The 26649-nt window shown below is 28.8% G+C and overlaps 1 protein-coding gene across 1 annotated transcript; it reads right to left on the bottom strand.

Moving 5' to 3' along the window:
- Positions 1–2039: 2039 nt before the first annotated feature.
- On the bottom strand, positions 2040–26227 carry LOC121391794 (serine/threonine-protein phosphatase 6 regulatory ankyrin repeat subunit B-like). Its single transcript, XM_041523295.1, has 6 exons — positions 26180–26227; positions 20296–20394; positions 19207–19305; positions 4257–4355; positions 2929–3027; positions 2040–2261 (listed from the first exon to the last, which is right to left on the bottom strand). The coding sequence occupies exons 1-6, from the start codon at positions 26225–26227 to the stop codon at positions 2040–2042; spliced, it is 666 nt and encodes a 221-aa protein (XP_041379229.1).
- Between the last annotated feature and the right edge of the window lie 422 nt (positions 26228–26649).

The raw sequence follows: 26649 nt of genomic DNA, 5'->3' as shown, positions 1-26649 counted from the left end.
CTTGACACTTTCATGCAGGCATGTTGCAACTATACAATAAAGGCTGACATGCATTAGAGCCAAGTGGTCAGTATCATCCCCTGCCATGCATAGCTCATAGAAGCAGTCTGCTACTGCTTTGAAAATCTTTGGTACAGAGCATAAGTGAGATGAAAGGATACGTGTGTATACAGTCCTTCACTTGTTAGCTAGAAATGGTTGATCCTGGTTGCATACTGGAATACTTCTGTAAGCTGACTAGGGTTCCAGCTTTTCCAGAAGATAGATATCTTCCACCTAGTTTTTTTGACAAATGCTGCTGCATGGTCTAATGTAGCATACGTGAGACTACACCAATTAGAGTCTGTGACATTATTGTGCCATGACAGATCCACTATCAGACAGTACTTTCCAGGTAGATAGGATTTGGGATAATACCTACTAGCCTGATATGGTAATATGGTAAACTAGCCTTGTGACTGTGATTGAATGGACCTTCCATCCATGTCTCTGCTACCCTCTTAATATTTCTTCTTTTAACTGTTGTTATTATTGTTTTTTGAAAATTCAATTGCTTTGGTGACACAGATTTTTAGCTCCTGAGTTGACTGGATAGTAGAGCCTTTATACCAGAACCACAACACTCTACAGGACACATCTGTAATGTGTCTGGGTGGTTCTCTGGTCTATTGGTCTGATATAGGATTCACTTTTCAATCATTTCTTTGATTTTGTCATCAATTCTTAGAAATCGTACATCTCATAATAATCTCTTGGTTTTACTAGTACTTGATGACCTTTATGAGCTAATGAAATGACTGTTTGATGTAGATATGTTGGTATCACAATACAGTTCCCCAAAGAATAATGTTTTAGTTGTTACTTACTGTTTATTCCTCTTTGGTTCTACCAAAAGCCTGTAGTCTGCCTAATCAACTTCTTCAAGTTGACCTCCAATCTCTCTTCTGTTCATGGGTTTCCAAAGAAATGCATCTATTATTAGTTCATTTTCTTTGTTTTGGTCAAAAGAGGTCATGACTGTGTCTTAATATTGAAAGAATTATTGTGCTGCTGTGTCAATTGGAAATGAGCATTTTTTGGTCAGTTCTCTAAGTGGCTAGTACACTTCACTAAAATTTAAGTTTGCACGATGTGTATTAATCCTAAAAGAGATCTCACTCTATCAATTATAGTTGGTGGATTGGCTTTGTAGATTATTTCAACATTTCTGTGACCAAGGACACAAAACCAAAATATAGCAGAGTTCCTATTAATTCCACAGTTGTGTTAAAGTCTTTTAGTAATGATGAATCAGAGAGACACAAAAGGTACAAAGATCAGTCAAATTATATATATCAACTGAAGACCTCTCAACTCACACGGTTTGACCGTGTGACAAACAGTTTGGGGCTAACTCACACGGTCACACGGCGATGGTTTCATTTCTCACGGAAATTTGCCTAAGTCCGCGGCCACACCTCTGCGCACACACCCACACGGTACATGTATATGTGTATATGTGGACCTCTAGCCGAACTAATAAGATTCATGAGCAATAAATACGAATATTAATGAGAAATTTTGCCTAAGTCCGCGACTCGCGGTCACACTTTCGGCCACACCTCTGTGCACACACCCACACGGTACATGTATGCTCTAGCCGAATTAATAATATTCATGAGCAATAAATATGAACATTAATAATCTCACTGTAGCCTTCTCTTTCAAGTTGAACTGAAGAGTCTAGAACTATCTAGCAACCAGAAATTCTGGAAGAGTCTAGAACAATAATTAACACCTCTAAAATTAATAAAGCATTATGTAATAGGTTAATTAATGCCTTATGTAAATGGTCAAAAGTGTCATGCTCCAATACTCCTTCTCACTTGTAAACTGTTTACTTCTTCAGGGGCACTATCCCAGCCATCTCTCTCAACTTCTCAAATTTTGATTTTTCCAAGTACTTTCGTTTACATGTCCACAATCATTTCACTCATTTGATAATATTTCGATGTTGTTATTGTTCACCTGCTCTGATATGAAGTGATACTTGATATGCTTCACTCTTCCATGAAATGAGGATTCTTAGCAATTGCAATGGCAGAATGGTTATCTACATAAATTACTACAGGCTCATTTATTTCAGTTAGATCTTGATTAAACTGCTTCAACCAAATTGCTTCCTGTGCAGCTCCAGATAAGGCTACATATTCTGCTTCTGCTGTGGACAGAGCAACACACGATTGCTTTGTACTCTGCCATGCGATAGCTGTAACACCAATCTGGAACAAGTAACTAGTCATAGACTTACAGTCAGAGGTGTCACCACCCCAATCAGCATCAGAGTATCCAATGATTGCTTTGGATCCATTTCTCTTGAACATAGTGTGTGGCTTCTCTTAGGTATCTAACAATTCGCTTGACTGCTGTCAGATGTTGAGAGGTTGGTTTCAAACAAAAATGTGCAGCACGGCTTACTGGAAAAGTATCTCTAAAGAGGTTCTGAAAAGCCTCGATTGACACAGTTAAAGTGTAAACCATAGTTAATGCTTTTACCAGATGCATCTAAAGCACTTGAAGAAAAACAGCTACTTCAATGATCTATTCAGACTTTCCACTTCTCACATGTTAACTAGAATATATACATTAGCCAACTGAAATTACCAAGTCCATACATTTCCCTTTGCATGTACACAAAAAGCTGAGAATATATCTAAGTTCAACAGACATGAGTATCTTTAAAATATCTCAAAAAACATGCAAGGACTTGGATTGTAGAACCAAAACCCTTATATTTATTAAAGACATTGAATAAATGTGTGACTGCATCATTAATTTGAATCCATGAACATACAATGTTAATAACATATGTTTAATATGTTAAGGATATATAGTAAGTATGTAGTAGACAGATAATGATTACTTTACATATACTAAGATGCCACTGACCTTGTCTTGAACATTCACTTTCACACAAGCATCTAGAAGGACTTGAACAACCTGATCATTGCCTTTATTACATGATATATAAAGAACAGTTTCACCAACCTACATAAACAAAAAATCAAAATACATGTGATAATAAAACTTACTTATAAAGTCATTCATTAATTTAAGTCAGTTGATAAATAGTATGAAAGAGACATTAGAGGCAAGAACATAACTATACTAGAGTATATGTCAAAGTATATAGGGATTATTAATTCTTCATAACAAAAATTAACAATAAATTCTATAACAATAAATTTGTTCTGTTTATTGTCATTTAAGTCTTCAGTACATATAAAATTGATATGATATGAATGATGTGATAGTAAATACAATTCATAATAAATTAAAAGGCTATTATCTATCATTAATGATCTCATTTATTTATATCTTATTGAAAATTTCAATAGCTGTTGTAGTAAACCATTTCTTTGTTTGTTGGACAATGACACTCATCTCAGATACTTGTTATTTATTGATGATTGTAATGCTACAAGTACACAAAAATTTCTAGAAAACTTTATTATGTAAGGATAGGGGGACAAGACAAAATAGGAAGACAGTATAAAACCTCTACATAGCAACCACATAACCACAGTAAAGTTATAATTGTGTATATCAATGAGTAAGTAACTGAAAATTAAGCTAACAGGTAGGCAAATACACTACACTCTCTCTAGTCACACATATATCTGTCTTTTATTACTAGTAAGTTTGAGATAACTGGAAAGTTATCCTCTCTTTTGAATGCATAATCCATCAACATCAGGGTTCACTGGAGGACACTGACAACCCTCTATTTTCTTTCTAATAAACAATAACAAATTAATACAATATAGAAAATGGTGTCTTTTAGGGAGCCTACCTTAAAGTTTTGTGAAAATCACTAGTTCTATTGATAAGCACTTAAAATAGACTAGACACTTCATTTCAATTAAAAAATTACTTTCTATAACAAACAAACATCTTAAAAGCCTTCTAGTTTTGTAGTTATAAACACCGTACTGCTTTTATACTGGTGCTATCATCTGTTTTATATACTTGTTAGGTAGGATTAGGTAGGTCTAATGTGATAGAGTTAGTTAAAGTAGTTTTATATCAATACAATATGACAATGGCTTTGTATAAATATTTCCAACATTAATCATATTAGGTATATTCATAAAGGACAGTTTTCAATCTTTATTATGATAGTAAAACAACCAATAGTTTTCTTTAAGGAAAAGGATTTATAATTTATCTTTACTTATACTGTCTCTGTCATATAACATATGCACATTGACACTTACTTCATTGACAAGGTCTAGATCAGCTCCTTTCTGTGTTAAAGTCAAAACAACATCTTTGTGTCCATTCTCTGCTGCTAACATGACTGCAGTAAATCCACCCTAAGTATATTATTAATTATCACATTAACATGAATCATAACATCAGTACATTATCAACACTTATCAGTACACTACTAACATTACAAACTAGACAATATTATATATAGTACAATAATATAATACTGTAAACAAAATGACAACAACACATTCAATAACTTATAAACACATACAGAAATATAATTATAAAATGGTTCAAATAAGGTAAAGAAGATGCAAGCATTACTAGTGATATCCAATGGCATAATACATACGGTTAGGCTTAACAAAATTCATTGCTAATAAACAAAATAATAAAAAACACATTCAATAAGCTCAAAATTCACACTAGAATATAGCTAATAAATGCTAAAAATATAGGTAGAAAAAATTATAAAGAAGATTCAAGAATAACTACAGATACTCAATGTAGTATCATACGCAGTTAGGGTTAATCAAACTCAATCCTCATATAGGAATTGGAAGTTAGAGGATGAACTTTAATGTCATTTCTTCATCTCATAAGCTCCAATTACAATATAATCAATAGAAATTGCAGAAGTGGATACACATAACATATAATTAAAAACAATTATAGTAAAGCCTGCAAAGCTTTCCATGCAAGGCATTAAAACCAGTAACATAGCTAAAAACTATAGGGAAATAAAATAATAACATTCAATTCAAAATACTTAGAATTCATACTACATTATATCACACTTACCTCCTATTATATTTTAAACAACACATTCAGATGAGTGAGATGACAAGTAATCACAGCAACATAAATGTGGAAAACAAAACAATAGAGTAAACAAAATCATAATAACACATTCAATATACTTTGAATTCATACTACATAATATCAAAATTACAACCTATTACATTTTAAAAGACACATTCAAATGATAAGTAGTCACACAAAACATAAATATGGAAACAAAACAAAATAATAAAAACACATTCAATAAGCTCAAAATTCATACAAGAATATAGCTAGTAAATGATAAAAGTATAGGAACACAAAAAAACTAGTAAGAAGATTCAAACATTACTAGTGATACTCAATGTAGTATTTTATGCAGTTAGGGTTAATGAAATTCATTCCTCAGATAGGAATTGGTAGTTAGAGGATGCATTTAATGTCATTTCTTCATCTCATAAGCTCCAATTACATTATAATCAATGCAGAAGTGGATACACATAGATAACCTATAATTAAAAACAATTATAGTAAACCCTGAAAAGCTTTCCATGCAATGCATTAAAACCAGTAACATCACTAAGAAACATTGGGAAATAAAATAATAACATTCAATTCAAAACACTTAAAATTCATACTACATTATATCACACTTACCGGCTATTATATTTTAAACAACACATTCAGATGACAAATATTCACAGCAACATAAATGTGGAAAACAAAACAATAGAGTAAACAAAATCATAATAACACATTCAATATACTTTCAATTCATACTACATAATATCAAAATTACAACTTATTACATTTTAAAGGATACATTCAAATGATAAGTAGTCATACAAAACATAAATATGGAAACAAATCAAATATAGTAAACAAAATAACAAAAACACATTCAATAAGCTCTAAGTTCACACTACAATATAGCTATTAAATGCTAAAAATATAGCTACAAAAAAACTAACAAGAAGATTCAAGCGTTACTAGTGATACTCAATGTAGTATCATACACAGTTAAAAAATCATTCCTCAAATAGGAATTGGCAGTTAGAGGATGCACTTTAATGTCATTTCTTCATCCAATATGTACACATTACAATATAATTAATAAAAATTACAGAAGTGGACACACATAGATACAATATAATTAAAAACAATTAGAGTAAAGCCTGCAAAGCTTTCCATACAAGGCATTAAACCAGTAACATCAATAAAAACAATAGGGAAATAAAATAATAATATTCAATTCAAAACACTTAGAATTCATACTACATTATATCACACTTACCCACTATTATATTTTAAACAACACATTCAGATGACAAGTAATCACAGCAACATAAATGTGGAAAACAAAACAATAGAGTAAACAAAATCATAATAACACATTCAATATAATTTCAATTCATACTACATAATATCAAAATTACAACATAATACATTTCAAAGGACACATTCAAATGATAAGTAATCACACAAAACATAAATATGGAAAAAAATTAAACCAATATGGTAAACAAAATAATAAAACACATTCAATAAGCTCAAAATTCAGACTAGAATATAACTATTAAATGCTAAAAATATAGGTAGAAAAAATTATAAAGAAGATTCAAGAATAACTGCTGATACTCAATGTAGTATCATACGCAGTTAGGGTTAATCAAACTCATTCCTCATATAGGAATTGGCAGTTAGAGGATGCACTTTAATGTCATTTCTTCATCTCATAAGCTCCAATTAAAAAATAATCAATAAAAATTGCAGAAGTGGATACACATAGATACCATATAATTAAAAAACAATTATAGTAAACCCTGAAAAGCTTTCCATGCAAGGGTTAAAACAAGTAACATCACTAAAAACAATAGGGAAATAAAATAATAACATTCAATTCAAAACACTTACAATTCATACTACATTATATCACACTTACAGACTATTATATTTGAAACAACACATTCAGATGATATATAATCACAGCAACATAAATGTGGAAAACAAAAACAATAGAGTAAACAAAATAACAATAACACATTCAATATACTTTCAATTCATACTATATAATATCAAAATTACAACCTATTAAATTTTAAAGGACACATTTAAATGATAAGTAATTACACAAAACATAAATATGGAAACAAAACCAATATAGTAAACAAAATAATAAAAACACATTCAATAAGCTCAAAATTCATACTAGAATATAGCTAGTAAATGCTAAAATATAGGTACAAAAAATTATAAAGAAGATTCAAGCATAACTACTGATACTCAATGTAGTATCATATGCAGTTAGAGTTAATCAAACTCATTCCTAATATAGGAATGGCAGTTAGAGGATGCACTTTAATGTCATTTCTTCATCTCATAAGCTCTAATTACAATATAATCAATAAAATATGCAGGAGTCGATATACATAGATACAATATAATTAAAAACAATTATAGTGAAGCCTGCAAAGCTTTCCATGCAAGGCATTAAAACCAGTAACATTGCACTAAAAACAATAGGTAAATACAATAATAACGTTCAATTCAAAACACTTAGAATTCATACTACATTATATCACACTTACTCGCTATTATATTTTAAACAACACATTCAGATGACAAGTAATCACAGCAACATAAATGTGGAAAACAAAACAATAGAGTAAACAAAATAACAATAACACATTCAATATACTTTCAATTCATACTACATAATATCAAAATTATAACCTACATTTTAAAGGACACATTCAAATGATAAGTAGTCACACAAAACATAAATAATTATGGAAACAAAACCAATATGGTAAACAAAATAATAAAAACACATTCAAAAATCTCAAAATTCACACTACAATATAGCTATTAAATGCTAAAAATATAGCTACAAAAAAACTAGCAAGAAGACTCAAGCGTTTACTAGTGATACTCAATGTAGTATCATACAGTTAGTTCAAAAATCATTCCTCATATAGAAATTGGCAGTTAGAGGATCCACTTTAATGTCATTTCTTCATCCTCCAATATGTACACAATACAATATAATTATATAGGGAAATAAAACCAGTAACATCACTAATAATATTCAATTCAAAACACTTAGAATTCATACTACATTATATCACACTTACTGGCTATTATATTTTAAACAACACATTCAAATGACAAGTAATCACAGCAACATAAATGTGGAAAACAAAACAATACAGTAAACAAAATCACAATAATACATTCAATATACTTTCAATTCATACTACATAATATCAAAATTACAACCTATTACATTTTAAAGGACACATTCAAATGACAAGGAATCATACCAACATAATTATAGAAACAAAACCAATATAGTAAACAAAAATAATAAAAACACATTCAATAAGCTCAAAATTCACACTAGAATATAGCTATTAAATGCTAAAAATATAGGTAGAAAAAAACTATAAGAAGATTCAAGCATAACTACTGATACTCAATGTAGTATCATACGCAATTAGGGTTAATCAAATTCATTCCTCATATAGGAATTGGCAGTTAGAGGATGCACTTTAATGTCATTTCTTCATCTCATAAGCTCCAATTACATTATAATCAATAAAAATTGCAGAAGTGGATACACATAGATACAATATAATTAAAAACAATAATAGTAAAGCCTGCAAAGCTTTCCATGCAAGGCATTAAAACCAGTAAAATCACTAAAAACAATAGGTAAATAAAATAATAATATTCAATTCAAAACACTTAGAATTCATACTACATTATATCACACTTACCTCCTATTATAGTTTAAACAACACATTCAGATGACAAGTAATCACAGCAACATAAATGTGGAAAACAAAACAATAGAGTAAACAAAATAACAATAACACATTCAATATACTTTCAATTCATACTACATAATATCAACATTACAACCTATTACATTTTAAAGGACACATTCAAATGATAAGGAATCATACTAACATAATTATGGAAACAAAACCAATATGGTAAACAAAATAATAAAAACACATTCAATAAGCTCAAAATTCAGACTAGAATATAGCTAGTAAATGCTAAAAATATAGGTAGAAAAAATTATAAAGAAGATTCAAGCATAACTACTGATACTCAATGTAGTATCATACGCAGATAGGGTTAATGAAATTCATTCCTCATATAAGAACTGCCAGTTAGAGGATGCACTTTAATGTCATTTTTTCATCTCATAAGCTCCAATTAAAATAATTATAATCAATAAAAATTGCAGAAGTGGATACACATAGATACAATATGATTAAAAACAATTAGAGTAAAGCCTGCAAAGCTTTCCATGCAAGGCATTTAAAACCACTAACATCAATAAAAACAATAGGTAAATAAAATAATAATATTCAATTCAAAACACTTAGAATTCATATTACATTATATCACACTTACCTCCTATTATATTTAAACAACACATTCAGATGACAAGTAATCACAGCAACATAAATGTGGAAAACAAAACAATAGAGTAAACAAAATAACAATAACACATTCAATATACTTTCAATTCATACTACATAATATCAAAATTACAACCTATTAAATTTTAAAAGACACATTTAAATGATAAGTAATTACACAAAACATAAATATGGCCAATATAACAAACAAAATAATAAAAACACATTCAATAAGTTCAAAATTCACACTACAATATAGCTATTAAATGCTAAAATTATAGGTACAAAAAAACTGCCAAGAAGATTCAAGCATTACTAGTGATACTCAATGTAGTATCATACACAGTTAAAAATTCATTCCTCATATAGGAATTTGCAGTTAGAGGATCCACTTTAATGTCATTTCTTCATCTCATAAGCTCCAATTTAAATATAATCAATAAAAATTGCAGAAGTGGATACACATAGATACCATATAATTAAAAAACAATTATAGTAAACCCTGAAAAGCTTTCCATGCAAGGCATTAAAACCAGTAACATCACTAAAAACAATAGGTAAATAAAATAATAATATTCAATTCAAAACACTTAGAATTCATACTACATTATATCACACTTACCAACTATTATATTTTAAACAACACATTCAAATGACAAGTAATCACAGCAACATAATGTGGAAAACAAAACAATAAAGTAAACAAAATCATAATAACACATTCAATATACTTTGAATTCATACTACATAATATCAAAATTACAACCTATTAAATTTTAAAGGACACATTTAAATGATAAGTAATTACACAAAACATAAATATGGAAACAAAAACAATATAGTAAACAAAATTTTAAAAACACATTCAATAAGCTCAAAATTCACACTAGAATATAGCTAGTAAAATGCTAAAAATATAGGTAGAAAAAAACTAGCAAAGATTCAAGCATAACTACTAGTGATACTCAATGTAGTATCATACGCAGATAGGGTTAATGAAATTCATTCCTCATATAGAATTGCCAGTTAGAGGATGCACTTTAATGTCATTTTTTCATCTCATAAGCTCCAATTAAAAAATAATTAATAAAAATTGCAGAAGTGGATACACATAGATACAATATAATTAAAAACAATTATAGTAAACCTGAAAAGCTTTCCATGCAAGGGTTAAAACAAGTAACATCACTAAAAACAATAGGGAAATAAAATAATAACATTCAATTCAAAACACTTAGAATTCATACTACATTATATCACACTTACCTCCTATTATATTTTAAACAAAACATTCAGATGACAAGTAATCACAGCAACATAAATGTGGCAAACAAAACAATAGAGTAAACAAAATCACAATAACACATTCAATATACTTTCAATTTATACTACATAATATCAAAATTACAACCTATTAAATTTTAAAGGACACATTCAAATGATAAGTAATCATACAAAATATAAATATGGAAACAAAACCAATATAGTAAACAAAATAATAAAAACACATTCAATAAGCTCAAAATTCACACTAGAATATAGCTTTTAAATGCTAAAAATATAGGTACAAAAAAAACTGGCAAGAAGATTCAAGCATACTAGTGATACTCAATGTAGTATCATATATTAGGGTTAGAAAATTCATTCCTCATATAGGAATTTGCAGTTAGAGGATGCACTTTAATGTCATTTCTTCATCTCATAAGCTCCAATTACAATATAATCAATAAAAATTGCAGAAGTGGATACACATAGATACATATATAATTAAAACAACTATAATAAAGCCTGCAAAGCTTTCCATGCAAGGAATTAAAACCAGTAACATCACTAAAAACAATAGGGAAATAAAATAATAACATTCAATTCAAAACACTTAGAATTCATACTACATTATATCACACTTACCGCTATTATATTTTAAACAACACATTCAGATGACAAGTAATCACAGCAACATTAATGTGGAAAACAAAACAATAGAGTAAACAAAATCACAATAACACATTCAATATACTTTCAATTCATACTACATAATATCAAATTACAACCTATTACATTTTAAAGGACACATTCAAATGATAAGTAATCATACAAAACATAAATATGGAAACAAAACCAATATAGTAAACAAAATAATAAAAACACATTCAATAAGCTCAAAATTCACACTAGAATATAGCTAGTAAATGCTAAAAATATAGGTACAAAAAAACTAGAAAGAAGATTCAAGCATTACTAGTGATACTCAATGTAGTATCATACACAGTTAGGGTTAATGAAATTCATTCCTCATATAAGAATGCCAGTTAGAGGATGCACTTTAATGTCATTTTTTCATCTCATAAGCTCCAATTAAAAAATAAATCAATAAAAATTGCAGAAGTGGATACACATAGATACAATATAATTAAAAACAATTATAGTAAACCCTGCAAAGCTTTCCATGCAAGGGTTAAAACCAGTAACATCACTAAAAACAATAGGGAAATAAAATAATAACATTCAATTCAAAACACTTAGAATTCATACTACATTATATCACACTTACCTCCTATTATATTTTAAACAACACATTCAGATGACAAGTAATCACAGCAACATAAATGTGGAAAACAAAACAATAGAGTAAACAAAATCACAATAACACATTCAATATACTTTCAATTCATACTACATAATATCAAAATTACAACCTATTAAATTTTAAAGGACACATTTAAATGATAAGTAATTACACAAAACATAAATATGGCAAAACAATATAGTAAACAAAATAATAAAACACATTCAATAAGCTCAAAATTCACACTACAATATAGCTATTAAATGCTAAAAATATAGGTACAAAAAAAACTGCAAGAAGATTCAAGCATTACTAGTGATACTCAATGTAGTATCATACACAGTTAAAAATTCATTCCTCATATAGGAATTGGCAGTTAGAGGATCCACTTTAATGTCATTTCTTCATCTCATAAGCTCCAATTACAATATAATCAATAAAAATTGCAGAAGTGGATACACATAGATACCATATAATTAAAAACAATTATAGTAAACCCTGAAAAGCTTTCCATGCAAGGCATTAAAACCAGTAACATCACTAAAAACAATAGGTAAATAAATAATAACATTCAATTCAAAACACTTAGAATTCATACTACATTATATCACACTTACCAACTATTATATTTTAAACAAAACATTCAAATGATGAGTAATCACAGCAACATAAATGTGGAAAACAAAACAATAGAGTAAACAAAATCACAATAACACATTCAATATACTTTGAATTCATACTACATAATATCAAAATTACAACCTATTACATTTTAAAGGACACATTCAAATGATAAGTAATCACACAAAACATAAATATGGAAACAAAACCAATATAGTAAACAAAATAATAAAACACATTCAATAAGCTCAAAATTCACACTAGAATATAGCTATTAAATGCTAAAAATATAGGTACAAAAAACTGGCAAGAAGATTCAAGCATTACTAGTGATACTCAATGTAGTATCATACACAGTTAGAAATTCATTCCTCATATAGGAATTGGCAGTTAGAGGATCCACTTTAATGTCATTTCTTAATCTCATAAGCTCCAATTACAATATAATGAAAAAAAATTGCAGAAATGGATACAAATAGACACCATATATAATTAAAAACAATTATAGTAGTTTTTGCTTTCATGCAAGGCATTAAAACCAGTAACATCACTAAAAAAATAGGTTGTCCCGTATAATAACATTCAATTCAAAACACTTAGAATTCATACTACATTATATCACACTTACCTCCTATTATATTTAAACAAAACATTCAGATGACAAGTAATCACAGCAACATTAATGTGGAAAACAAAACAATAGAGTAAACAAAATCACAATAACACATTCAATATACTTTCAATTCAAAATATTCTCTCTCTTGAAAGTTTTACCTACAAAACATAGAGTACTTTCAATTCATCTTACTACATTACAACTATTACATTTTAAGGACACAAAATGACAAGTATCATACTAACATAATTATGGAAACAAAACCAATATGGTAAACAAAATAATAAAAACACATTCAATAAGCTCAAAATTCAGACTAGAATATAGCTATAAATGCTAAAAATATAGGTAGAAAAAATTATAAAGATTCAAGCATAACTACTGATACTCAATGTAGTATCATACACAGATAGGGTTAATGAAATTCATTCCTCATATAAAACTGGAGGTTAGAGGATGCACTTTAATGTCATTTTTTCATCTCATAAGCTCCAATTAAAATGATAATAATAAAAATTGCAGAAGTGGATACACATAGATACAATATAATTAAAAACAATTATAGTAAACCTCTGAAAAGCTTACCACACTGTCTTAAAAACAGTAGGTGGAGATGGAGCACTAATAGAGAAGGAGATGGAGGATAAGATAATGGTATAGTACAGAGGTTCAAGTACTGAAGTTGTTGATTCTTGAAGATATGACGGTATAGGACACGTCAAATCCATTGATCTTTCACTACAGAAAGGAATTTTTTCGTAAAGATACAGCTTACCTCTCCTGAGATAATCCTCGTGGCTCAACTAATGGTGGAATCACAGAGATATTAGGTGGCCACAAAACAATAGAGTAAATCTAATTTTATCTAACACATTCAATATGTATAAATTTATAGACAACATAATATCATAATTAAAACCTATTTAAATTGATGGAAGGACACATTCAAATATCTTTTTATATAGGTATAGATATGGAAACAAAACCAATATAGGTAAACAAAACTTGGCCTTCTTGCGTAGCAACTAGTCACACTACAATATAGTATTATATAGCTAAAAATATAGGTACAAAAAAACTGACAATAAAACTCAAGCAATACAATATGATTCTCAATGCAGTATTGATATACAAAACATGAGTCAATTCATTCCTTTTGTATAGGAACGACCATGAATTACAAATAATTTAATGACTTAAGCCAACCATGATTCTCCATTGAAGGTACTATAAAATAATATCAATAAAAATTGCAGAAATGGATAAAATAGACACATAATATAATTAAAAACAACTATATTAAAGCCTGCACAAGTTTTCAGCATGCAAGGAATTAAAACCAGTAACATTGCTTAAAAATATAGGGAAATAAAATAATAACATTCAATGTCAAAACACTTAGAATTCATACTACATTATATAAGTACTTACCGACAATTATATTATGAATTTACCATTCAGATAGACAAGTAATCAACAAATTAATGGAGAAAATGCAAAATTTAGGTGTGAGGAAATAGAATAACACATTGGAGTATTACTTTGATAATGAACTATTAAGCAAAATTCAAATTACTTTTAAAGGACACATGATATCCATATTCACACAGAACATAAATATGGAAAGCCAATCAAAGGTAAGTAAAATACCATAAGGAGATGTAAATGTCCTTTTCAGGTCTTCTCTGCTTTTAGTTCATTGTAACTTGTAGTGTGATCTCACTAGAATATAGCTAGTAAATGCTAAAAATATAGCTACAAAAAACTGCCAATAAAACTAAGCATTAAATAGTGATACTCAATGTAATATCATACACAGTTAAAAATTCATTCCTCATATAAGAACTGCCAGTTAGAGGATGCACTTTAATGTCATTTTTTCATCTCATAAGCTCCAATTAAAAAAATAATCAATAAAAATTGCAGAAGTGGATACACATAGATACAATATAATTAAAAACAATTATAGTAAACCCTGAAAAGCTTTCATGCAAGGGTTAAAACAAATAACATCACTAAAAACAATAGGGAAATAAACCTTCAATAAGTATTCAATTAGTAATTGACACTTACAATTCATACTGTACATTATATCACACTTACTCGTGGGTTGTAAAACCATTATAGTGAAACAAATACATTACAGATTCCATAAATCAATGAGATAAATCAAAACAATAGAGTAAACAAAATAACAATAACACATTCAATATACTTTCGATTCATACTATATAATATCAAATTTACAACCTATTAAATTTTAAAGGACACATTTAAATGATAAGTAATTACACAAAACATAAATATGGAAACAAAACAATATAGTAAACAAAATAATAAACATATTCAATAAGCTCAAAATTCAAACTAAAATATAGCTATTAAATGCTAAAATTATAGGTACAAAAAACTGCCAAGAAGATTCAAGCATTACTAGTGATACTCAATGTAGTATCATACACAGTTAGAAATTATCATTCCTCATATAGGAATTGGCAGTTAGAGGATCCACTTTAATGTCATTTCTTCATCTCATAAGCTCCAATTACAATATAATCAATAAAAATGCAGAAGTGGATCTTACAATACACATAGATACAATATAATTAAAAACAATTAGAGTAAAGCCTGCAAAGCTTTCCATGCAAGGCATTAAAAACCAGTAACATCAATAAAAAAATAGGAAATATAATAATAACATTCAATTCAAAACACTTAAAATTGGTACTACATTATATCACACTTACCCACTATTATATTTTAAACAAAACATTCATTATATCACACTTACCCACTATTACATTTTAAACAACACATTCAGATGACAAGTAATCACAGCAACATTTAATGTGGAAAACAAAACAATAGAGTAAACAAAATAACATAACACATTCAATATACTTTCAATTCATACTATATAATATCAAAATTAGTACCTATTACATTTTAAAGGACACATTCAAATGATAAGTAATCACACAAAACAAAAATATGGAAACAAAACCAATATAGTAAACAAAATAATAAAACACATTCAATAAGCTTAAAATTCAGACTAACAATATTAGCTATTAAATACTAAAATTATAGGTACAAAAAACTGCCAAGAAGATTCAAGCATTACTAGTGATACTCAATGTAGTATCATACACAGTTAGAAATTCATTCCTCATATAGGAATTGGCAGTTAGAGGATCCACTTTAATGTCATTTCTTAATATCATAGTCTCCAATTACAATATAATCAATAAAAATTGCAGAAGTGGATACACATAGATACAATATAATTAAAAACAATTATAGTAAAGCCTAAAAAGGTTTCCATGCAAGGCATTAAAACCAGTAACATCACTAAAAACAATAGGGAAATAAAATAATAACATTCAATTCAAAACACTTACAATTCATACTACATTATGTCACACTTACCCACTATTATATTTTAAACAACACATTCAGATGACAAGAAATCACAGCAACATACATGTGGAAAACAAAACAATAGAGTAAACAAAATAACAATACCACATTCAATAAGCTCAAAATTTACACTAGAATATAGCTATTAAATCCTAAAAATATAGGCACAAAAAACTAGCAAGAAGATTCAAGCATTACTAGTGATACTAAATGTAGTATCATATGCAGTTAGGATTAATAAAAATTCATTCCTCATATAGGAATTGGCAGTTAGAGGATCCACTTTAATGTCATTTATTCATCTCATAAGCTCCAATTACAATATAATCAATTAAAATTTCAGAAGTGGATACACATAGATACTATATAATTAAAAACAATTATAGTAAAGCCTGCAAAGCTTTCCATGCAAGGCATTAAAACCACTAAAAACAATAGGAAAATAAAATAATAACATTCAATTCAAAACACTTAGAATTCATGCTACATTATGTCACACTTACCGACTATTATATTTTAAACAACACATTCAGATGACAAGAAATCACAGCAACATAAATGTGGAAAACAAAACAATAGAGTTAACAAAATAACAATAACACATTCAATAAGCTCAAAATTAATACTAGAATATAGCTATTAAATGCTAAAAATATAGGCACAACAAACTAGCAAAAACATTCAAGCATTACTAGTGATACTAATGTAGTATCATACGCAGTTAAGATTAATGAAAATTCATTCCTCATATAGGAATTGGCAGTTAAAGGATGCCATTTAATGTTATTTCTTCATCTCATAAGCTCCAATTACAATATAATCAATAAAAATTGCAGAAATGGATACAAATAGACTCCATAATATAATTAAAAACAATCATAGTAAACCCTGAAAACTCTTTATGCAAGGCATTAAAACCAGTAACGTCACTAAAAACAATAGGGAAATAAAATAATAACATTCATTTCAAAACACTCAGAATTCATACTACATTATATCACACTTACCTGCTATTATATTTTAAACAAAACATTCAGATTACAAATAATCACAGCAACATAAATGTGGAAAACAAAACAATAGAGTAAACAAAATCACAATAACACATTTGATATACTTTCAATTCATACTACATAATATCAAAATTACAACCTATTACATTTTAAGGACACATTCAAATGATAAGTAATCACACCAACATAAATATGGAAACAAAAGTAATATAGTAAACAAAATAATAAAAACAAATAGCTCAAAATTTACACTAGAATATAGCTATTAAATGCTAAAAATATAGCTACAAAAAACTAGCAAGAAGATTCAAGCATTAATAGTGATACTCAATTTAGTATCACACACAGTTATGATTAATAAAAATTCATTCCTCATATAGGAATCACCAGTTAGAGGATGCACACATTCAAATGATAAGTAATTGGACCAAATGTATGTGGAAACAAAAGCAATACTCTAAACAAAATGACAAAACACATTCAATAAAATAAAATCCTCAAAAAATCAAAAACAATTATTGTAAAGACTGTAAAGGACACGTTCATACGACAAGTAATGACAGGCACATAAATTCAATATACTTAGAATATACAATACACCATATGAAGAATATATTCTAACCTATTACAAAAGGACACGTTCATATGATAAGAAGTCACAGAACATATATTTGGAATCAAAAAATAAACAACGTCAATTTCTACACACTTAAAATCAATCTAGACTATAGCTATAGAATGAAAATATACATAGACAAACAGCCAAGCAAGAGCCATTGCTAGAGAATCCTTAACTATCTGGTCTAGTTAGACTCACTTCCTTAATTATCGCTTCATTCACTCAAAATTGTTGCTTAGTATTAATTGTTATAACTTATAATAATTAATAATGAAATCACATACTATAATTTATGTAATCAAGACAAAAAGAACTAATTCAACTACCAATGGACTCTAAGTATGCTGCTTTATAGAATACAACTAACTTTGATTTCCTTAAGCTTAAGAAATTGGAACAATGCTTACGTAAGAAAACTTAAGTCTACTCAATACAGAACAGGCCTCATGATAGAATAGAATACTCATTTATTGACCTCTCTTTACATTTATCACAACTCTTACATCCTCATTAATATCATTTTAACTAATTAAGGCAAATAAAAAACTTAATCTCATACAGACACTATTCCAAGCTTTGCAGAAATTACTACCTTATTTCTTAAAGCACTTAAAATAAAACTTCCAAAAACATATAACTTATGTATAAACATTAATTTCTGTAGAAAATATTTAACGTCTTCTAGTTTTGTAATTATCTTCTTATAAACAGAACAATAAAAACAATGAAGGAAAACATCATGCTACCTTTATACTGGTGCTACCACCTGCTTTATAGATTTCTTTGAAGTAGTTTTATATCATTACAATATCTATGCTATGTCTTCTCTAATAGTTACTATTCATTCAAAGAACACAGATAATTCTCATGATCTCAATTACCTTAGTAACAACATTGATATCAGCATTATGGTTCACCAATACTTCAACAATATCTGTATGTCCTTTGGAACTTGCATAATGAAGAGCAGCATATCCTCTCTATTACAAAAACACAAAAATAATCAACTATAAAATGAAACTGCTAACACTCTATAATAACACTACAAATGTACCAACCTTGTCTAATGTCTTATATTTCTGCACTTTGTCATTAACATTATAACATATTACGTTCATATATTCTCTATATGTAAGCCATGTTGTACATGTAGGACATGACAACATCTAGTACTAGTAAGCCTTATTACTTAAATAAGGTTTTAAAAACTCATTTATACAAGATGAGTTAAAGTGTATACAGTCTAATATGAGGAACTGATAGACAAGGTGCAAACAGAAAATCATTATTACAATTTAGGCCTATACTATTGAGTAAACAGACCAGTATCTGACAAAAATAGAACATGTAGATGCTTAGCATATCAACGATCATCATCTTTGTATTTCCATAGGGTTCTCTAATTATATTATTAACAACTCTAACCAACACCATTTCTGTCTCACAATTACTGCAACTTGCAAACTATAGGTCTATAACAGTCTGTAAAATAAAAAAAGGTAGGTATAGGTACAGAATATACCAGTGCTTATTCCTATGACCTTTAAATTCTTCAATACTGTCTAGTTTTATAACCAGATAAAATCATGCTATCATCATTGCCACAATACCTACAAATAAGCTTACATATTTATTTAGTAGACAGTAAGATACAAATTCAAGTAGTCTGTATGACAGTTGTTGTCCTATGTATGTCCACAACAATTCTATTTTTAAACAATATAAAATGATTCAAAGCTAAACAAATGATGCTTCAATTCATCTCCATCACTTTTTTCTAATATTGTAAGAAGGTCTTTGTGTTCTCTTTTACTTCCAACATTAATCATATTAGGTATATTCATAAAGGACAATTTTTAATCTTTATTATGATAGTAAAACAACCAATAGTTTTCTTTAAGGAAAAAGATTTTTAATTTATCTTTACTTATACTGCCTCTGTCATATAACATATGCACATTAACACTTACTTCATTGACAAGGTCTAGATCAGCTCCTTTCTGTGTTAAAGTCAAAACAACATCTTTGTGTCCATTCTCTGCTGCTAACATGACTGCAGTAAATCCACCCTAAATATATTATTAATTACCACATTAACATCAATCATAACATCAGTACATTACCTATATCAACACTTATCAGTACACTACTAACATTACAAACTAGACAATATTATATATAGTACAATAATATAATACTGTAAACAAAATGACAACAACACATTCAATAACTTATAATTCATACTGAAATATAATTATAAAATGTTTCAAATAAGGTAAAAAAAACTTAGCAAGAAGATTCAAGCATTACTAGTGACACTCAATGTAGTATAATACGGAGTTAGGGTTAATGAAATTCAATTCAAAACACTTCATACTACATTATATCACACTTACCCACTACTATATTTTAAACAACAAATTCAGATGACAAGTAATCACACCAACATAAATGTGGAAAACAAAACAATAGAATAAACAAAATAACAATAACACATTCAATAAGCTCAAAATTCACACTAAAATATAGCTATTAAATGCTAAAAATATAGGTACAAAAAAACTAGCAAGAAGATTCAAGCATTACTAGTGATACTCAATGTAGTATCATACGCAGTTAGAAATTCATTCCTCATATAGGAATTGGCAGTTAGAGGATCCACTTTAATGTCATTTCTTCATCTCATAAGCTCCAATTACATTATAATCAATAAAAATTACAGATGTGGACACACATAGATAACATATAATTAAAAACAATTAGAATAAAGCCTGCAAAGCTTTACATGCAAGGCATTAAAACCAGTAATATCAATAAAAACAATAGAAAAATAAAATAATAACATTCAATTCAAAACACTTAGAATTCATACTACATTATATCACACTTACCTACTATTATATTTTAAACAAAACATTCAGATTACAAGTAATCACAGCAACATTAATGTGGAAAACAAAACAATAGAGTAAACAAAATTACAATAACACATTCAATATACTTTGAATTCATACTACATAATATCAAAATCACAACCTATTAAATTTTAAAGAACACATTCAAATGATAAGTAATCACACAAAATTTAAAAATATGGAAACAAAACCAATATAGTAAAAAAAATAATAAAAACACATTCAATAAGCTCAAAATTCACACTAGAATATAGCTATTAAATGCTAAAAATATAGCTACAAAAAAATTGGCAAGAAAACTTAAGCATTACTAGTGATACTCAATGTAGTATCATACACAGTTAGAAATTCATTCCTCATATAGGAATTGGCAGTTAGAGGATGCACTTTAATGTCATTTTTCATCTCATAAGCTCCAATTAAAATATAATCAATAAAAATTGCAGCAGTGGATACACATAGATATAATATAATTAAAAACAATTATAGTAAACCTGAAAAGCTTTCTATGCAAGGCATTAAAACCAGTAACATCAATAAAAACAATAGGGAAATAAAGTAATAACATTAAATTCAAAACACTTAGAATTCATACTACACTATATTACACTTACCGACTATTATATTTTAAACAATGCATTCAGATGACAAGTAATCACAGCAACATTAATGTGGAAAACAAAACAATACAGTAAACAAAATCACAATAACACATTCAATATACTTTCAATTCATCCTACATAATATCAAAATTACAATCTATTACATTTTAAAGGAGATATTCAAATGATAAGCAATAACATCAACATAAATATGGAAACAAACCAATATAGTAAACAAAATAATGGAAAAACATTCAATAAGCTCAAAATTCAGACTAGAATATAGCTATTAAATGCTAAAAATATAGGCAGAAAAAATTATAAAGATTTAAGCATAACTACTGATACTCAATGTAGTATCATATGCAGATAAGGTTAATGAAATTCATTCCTCATGTAGGAATTGGCAGTTAGAGGATCCACTCTAAAGTCATTTCTTAATCTCATAAGCTCAATATAATCAATAAAAATTGCAGAAATGGATACAAATAGACACCATAATATAATTAAAAACAATTATAGCAAACCCTGAAAAGCTTTCTATGCAAGGCAATAAAACCAGTAATATCACTAAAAACAATAGGGAAATAAAATAATAACATTCAATTAAAAACACTTAGAATTCATACTACATTATATCACACTTACCAACTATTATATTTAAACAACACATTCAGATTACGAGTAATCACAGCAACAGAAATGTGAAAACAAAACAATAGAGTAAACAAATCACAATAATACATTCAATATACTTTCATTTCATACTACATAATAAGTGAGATATTCAAATGATAAGTAATAACATTAACATAAAAAGTGCAGAAATGGATACACATAGAGACCATAATATAATTAAAAACAATTATAGTACACCCTAAAAGCTTTCTATGCAAGGAATTAAAACCAGTAACATCACTAAAAACAATAGGGAAATAAATAATAACATTCAATTTAAAACACTAAGAATTCATACTACATTATATCTGACTTACCGACTATTATATTTTAAACAACATATTTAGATGACAAGAAATCACACCAACATAAATATGGAAACAAAACCAATATAGTAAACAAAATAATAAAAACATATTCAATAAGCTCAAAATTTACACTAGAATATAGCTATTAAATGCTAAAAATATAGGTAGAAAAAATAGCAAGAAGATTCAAGCATTACTAGTGACACTAATGTAGTATCATACGCAGTTAGGAATAATGAAATTCATTCCTCATATAGGAACTGGCAGTTAGAGGATACACTTTAATGTCATTTCTTCAACTCATAAGCTCCAATTACAATATAATCAATAAAAATTGCAGAAGTGGATACACATAGATACCATATAATTAAAAACAATTATAGTAAAGCCAGCAAAGCTTTCCATGCAAGCATTAAACCACTAAAAACAATAGGAAATTAAAATAATAACATTCAATTCAAAACACTTAGAATTCATACTACATTATATTACACTTACCCACTATTATATTTAAACAACACATTCAGATTACAAGTAATCACAGCAACATAAATGTGGAAAACAAAACAATATAGTAAACAAAATCACAATAATACATTCAATATATTTTTATTTCGTACTACATAATATCAAAATTACAACCTATTACATTATAAAGGAGATATTCAAATAATAAGTAATTACACAAAACATAAATATGGAAACAAACCAATATAGTAAACAAAATAATAAAAACACATTTAATAAGCTCAAAATTTACACTAGAATATAGCTATTAAATGCTGTAAATATATAGGTAAAAAAATAGCAAAAAGATTCAAGCATTACTAGTGATCCTCAATGTAGTATCATATGCAGTTAGGATTAATGAAAATTCATTCCTCATATAGAAATTGGCAGTTAGAGGATCCACTTTAATGTCATTTCTACATCTCATAAGCTCCAATTACAATATAATCAATAAAAATTGCAGAAATGGATACACATTGATACCATATTAATAAAAACAATTATAGTGAAGCCTGCAAAGCTTTCCATACAAGGCATTAAAACCAGTAACATCACTAAAAACAATAGGGAAATAAAATAATAACATTCAATTCAAAACACTTAGAATTCATACTACATTATATTACACTTACCGACTATTATATTTAAACAACACATTCAGATGACAAGTAATCACAGCAACATAAATGTGGAAAACAAGACAATATAGTAAACAAATAACAATAACACATTCAATAAGCTCAAAATTAATACTAGAATATAGCTATTAAATGCTAAAATAAAGCTACAAAAAAAACTACCCAGAAGAATTAAGCATTACTAGTGATACTCAATGTAGTGTCATACGCAGTTAGGGTTAATGAAATTCATACCTCATATAGTAATCACAGTTAGAGGATGCACACATTCAAATGATAAGTAATTGGACCAAATGTATGTGGAAACAAAAAACCAATACTCTAAACAAAATGACAAAAACACATTCAATAAAATAAAATCCTCAAAAAACAAAAACAATTATAGTAAAGACTGTAAATTGCATGTTCATATGACAAGTAATGGCAGGCACATAAATTCAATATACTGAAAATATACTGAAAATATACGTAGAAAAACAGCCAAGCAAGAACCATTGTTAGAGAATCCTCAACTATCTGGTCTAGTTAGACTATTGGAAGACATCATGGGAGAGTTATATACCATGGATAAGCATTGATGTTCTTCCACGTAACCGATTTGAAGAATCTTCTGGATGTTACATCTACGAGAAGACACAACATCAACAAGACTACGACGAATTGACAAAGTTAAGCCTCTTCTCGATCAACTGCTTAAAACATTCCAGAGTGTTTTCTACCCTGGACGTGAGATTTCAGTGGATGAAACAATGGTTGGTTTCAGGGTAGGGTTGGTTTTTCGCCAATATTGTCCACTGAAACCGATTAAATGGGGCCTCAAGTCCTTTGTTCTTGCTGATAGTGCTACAGGGTTTATTCTCAATATAATCCCGTACACTGGAGGTGAGACAAAGGACATATATCTGTCAAATTGTAACCCTGAACTCCCAAGCCTCACCCAGATAGTGTTGGCTCTTGTTGAAAATTATCTTCACAAGGGTCATCATATTAATGCTGACCGGCTCTATTTCTAGTGTCCCTTTGGTTGATGAGCTAGAGAGGTGTAACACTGGTTACACTGGGACATTAGTTAGGACTCGGCAACAGCTTCCAAGTGTGGTAAGAGGCAAAAGTTTCAAATTGAACAAGGGAGAAACTAAGGCGTGGAGAGATGGAAAGAAATTGGTGTGGCATGGAGGGACAAAGGGAAGCCAACAGTAATGATCTCCACTGTCTATCAGGGGTCAATGACGACAGTTTGAGGTCGCCGTGGAGAAACCAGGGAGAAACCTCTGGTTGTTGACAAGTACAACCAGAGCATGGGTGGAGTTGATATAGTGATCAGTATGTATGTTACTATTCATTTGGAAGGAGGAGTATCAAGTGGTGGAGGAAGCTCATGTTCTGGTTGCTGGAGGTCAGCCTTGTGAATTCTTATATCCTCTATAAGGCAACTTCCTCAAATCATTTGTCACATTCTGGACTATCGGCGTAAGCTTGTAGTTGGATTGTGTGAGGGTTGCCTGTAGGAGATGTAAGACGACAGCTCATGCGGCCTACCAGGTTGGAGGAGAGGTTCGAAGGACGTCATTATATTGAACGAGGACAATCAAGACGTAGGTGTATGTATGCAACAATGCTAAAAGAGGACAAAGACATGACACTATCTTTTATTGTAAAACATGCACACATAATCCACCATTACACCCTGACATTTGTTTTGAACGTTACCACGAACTTGTTAATTATCATTTAGCTACATAAATAAACTATATAAATATTACTTACTTGTCACTGTTTGGTACTGTGTTGCAATGCATTGTATAACTATTGTCTTGAAATTGTGGTTTGTAATTATGATACATCTTACTAGAAGCTTCACATGTCTTGCTACAGACAAAAGCAACATACTAAGGCTGAAGCTTTTTGTTCATCTAATAACCTTACACTGTAGCAAGTGATCACCTATTTCACTATCCTCAAAAATGCCTAATTGCTCTATTTTACAACCACAAGATAAGTACATTCCAAAAACAGAAGGGCCACGCCCACTCAAAGAACTAGTACTAAAACGCAAAAAAAAACACTGCAACGAAGAAATAAGGAACATTCTACTCATTCCTACTATAATCTAAGTCTATTTCAAATAAAGAAACATTGGGACTCTTGAAAGATGCTTTATACGTCATTTACAATGTGTGCGTAGTTATAACATAATGCTTACCTTGTAGACGACGACGATCATAAGAAGAACAAAACATCCAGGATCCATATTGAAGAAAAAAACTGAAACAGCTAAACTTCTAGGAGACAGTTTAGAGATGATACAAGAGCTGAAACGCAACCACTCCAACCTGAAAATTACTCGTGCGTTGGCAGTAATTACTTGCTTTATGCGCATGCGCGAAAAGGGTTAATATTAATTGTTATAACTTATAATAATTAATAATGAAATCAGATACATAATTTATGTAATAAAAAGACAAAAAGAACTAATTCAACTACCAATGGACTCTAAGTATGCGCTTTAGGGAGATACAACTAACTTTGATTTCCTTAAGCTTAAGAAAATTGGAACAATGCTTACGTAAGAAAATTAAGTCTATCAATACAGAACAGGCCTCATGGATAGAATAGAATACTCATTTATTGACCTCTCTTTACTATTTATCACCACTCTTACATCCTCATTAA

This window comes from Gigantopelta aegis, unplaced genomic scaffold (assembly GCF_016097555.1).
Source record: "Gigantopelta aegis isolate Gae_Host unplaced genomic scaffold, Gae_host_genome ctg2973_pilon_pilon, whole genome shotgun sequence".
Lineage (NCBI taxonomy): Eukaryota > Metazoa > Mollusca > Gastropoda > Neomphalida > Peltospiridae > Gigantopelta > Gigantopelta aegis.
Note: the sequence above shows the minus strand (reverse complement) of the source record. Positions and strands in the feature narration are given on the sequence as shown.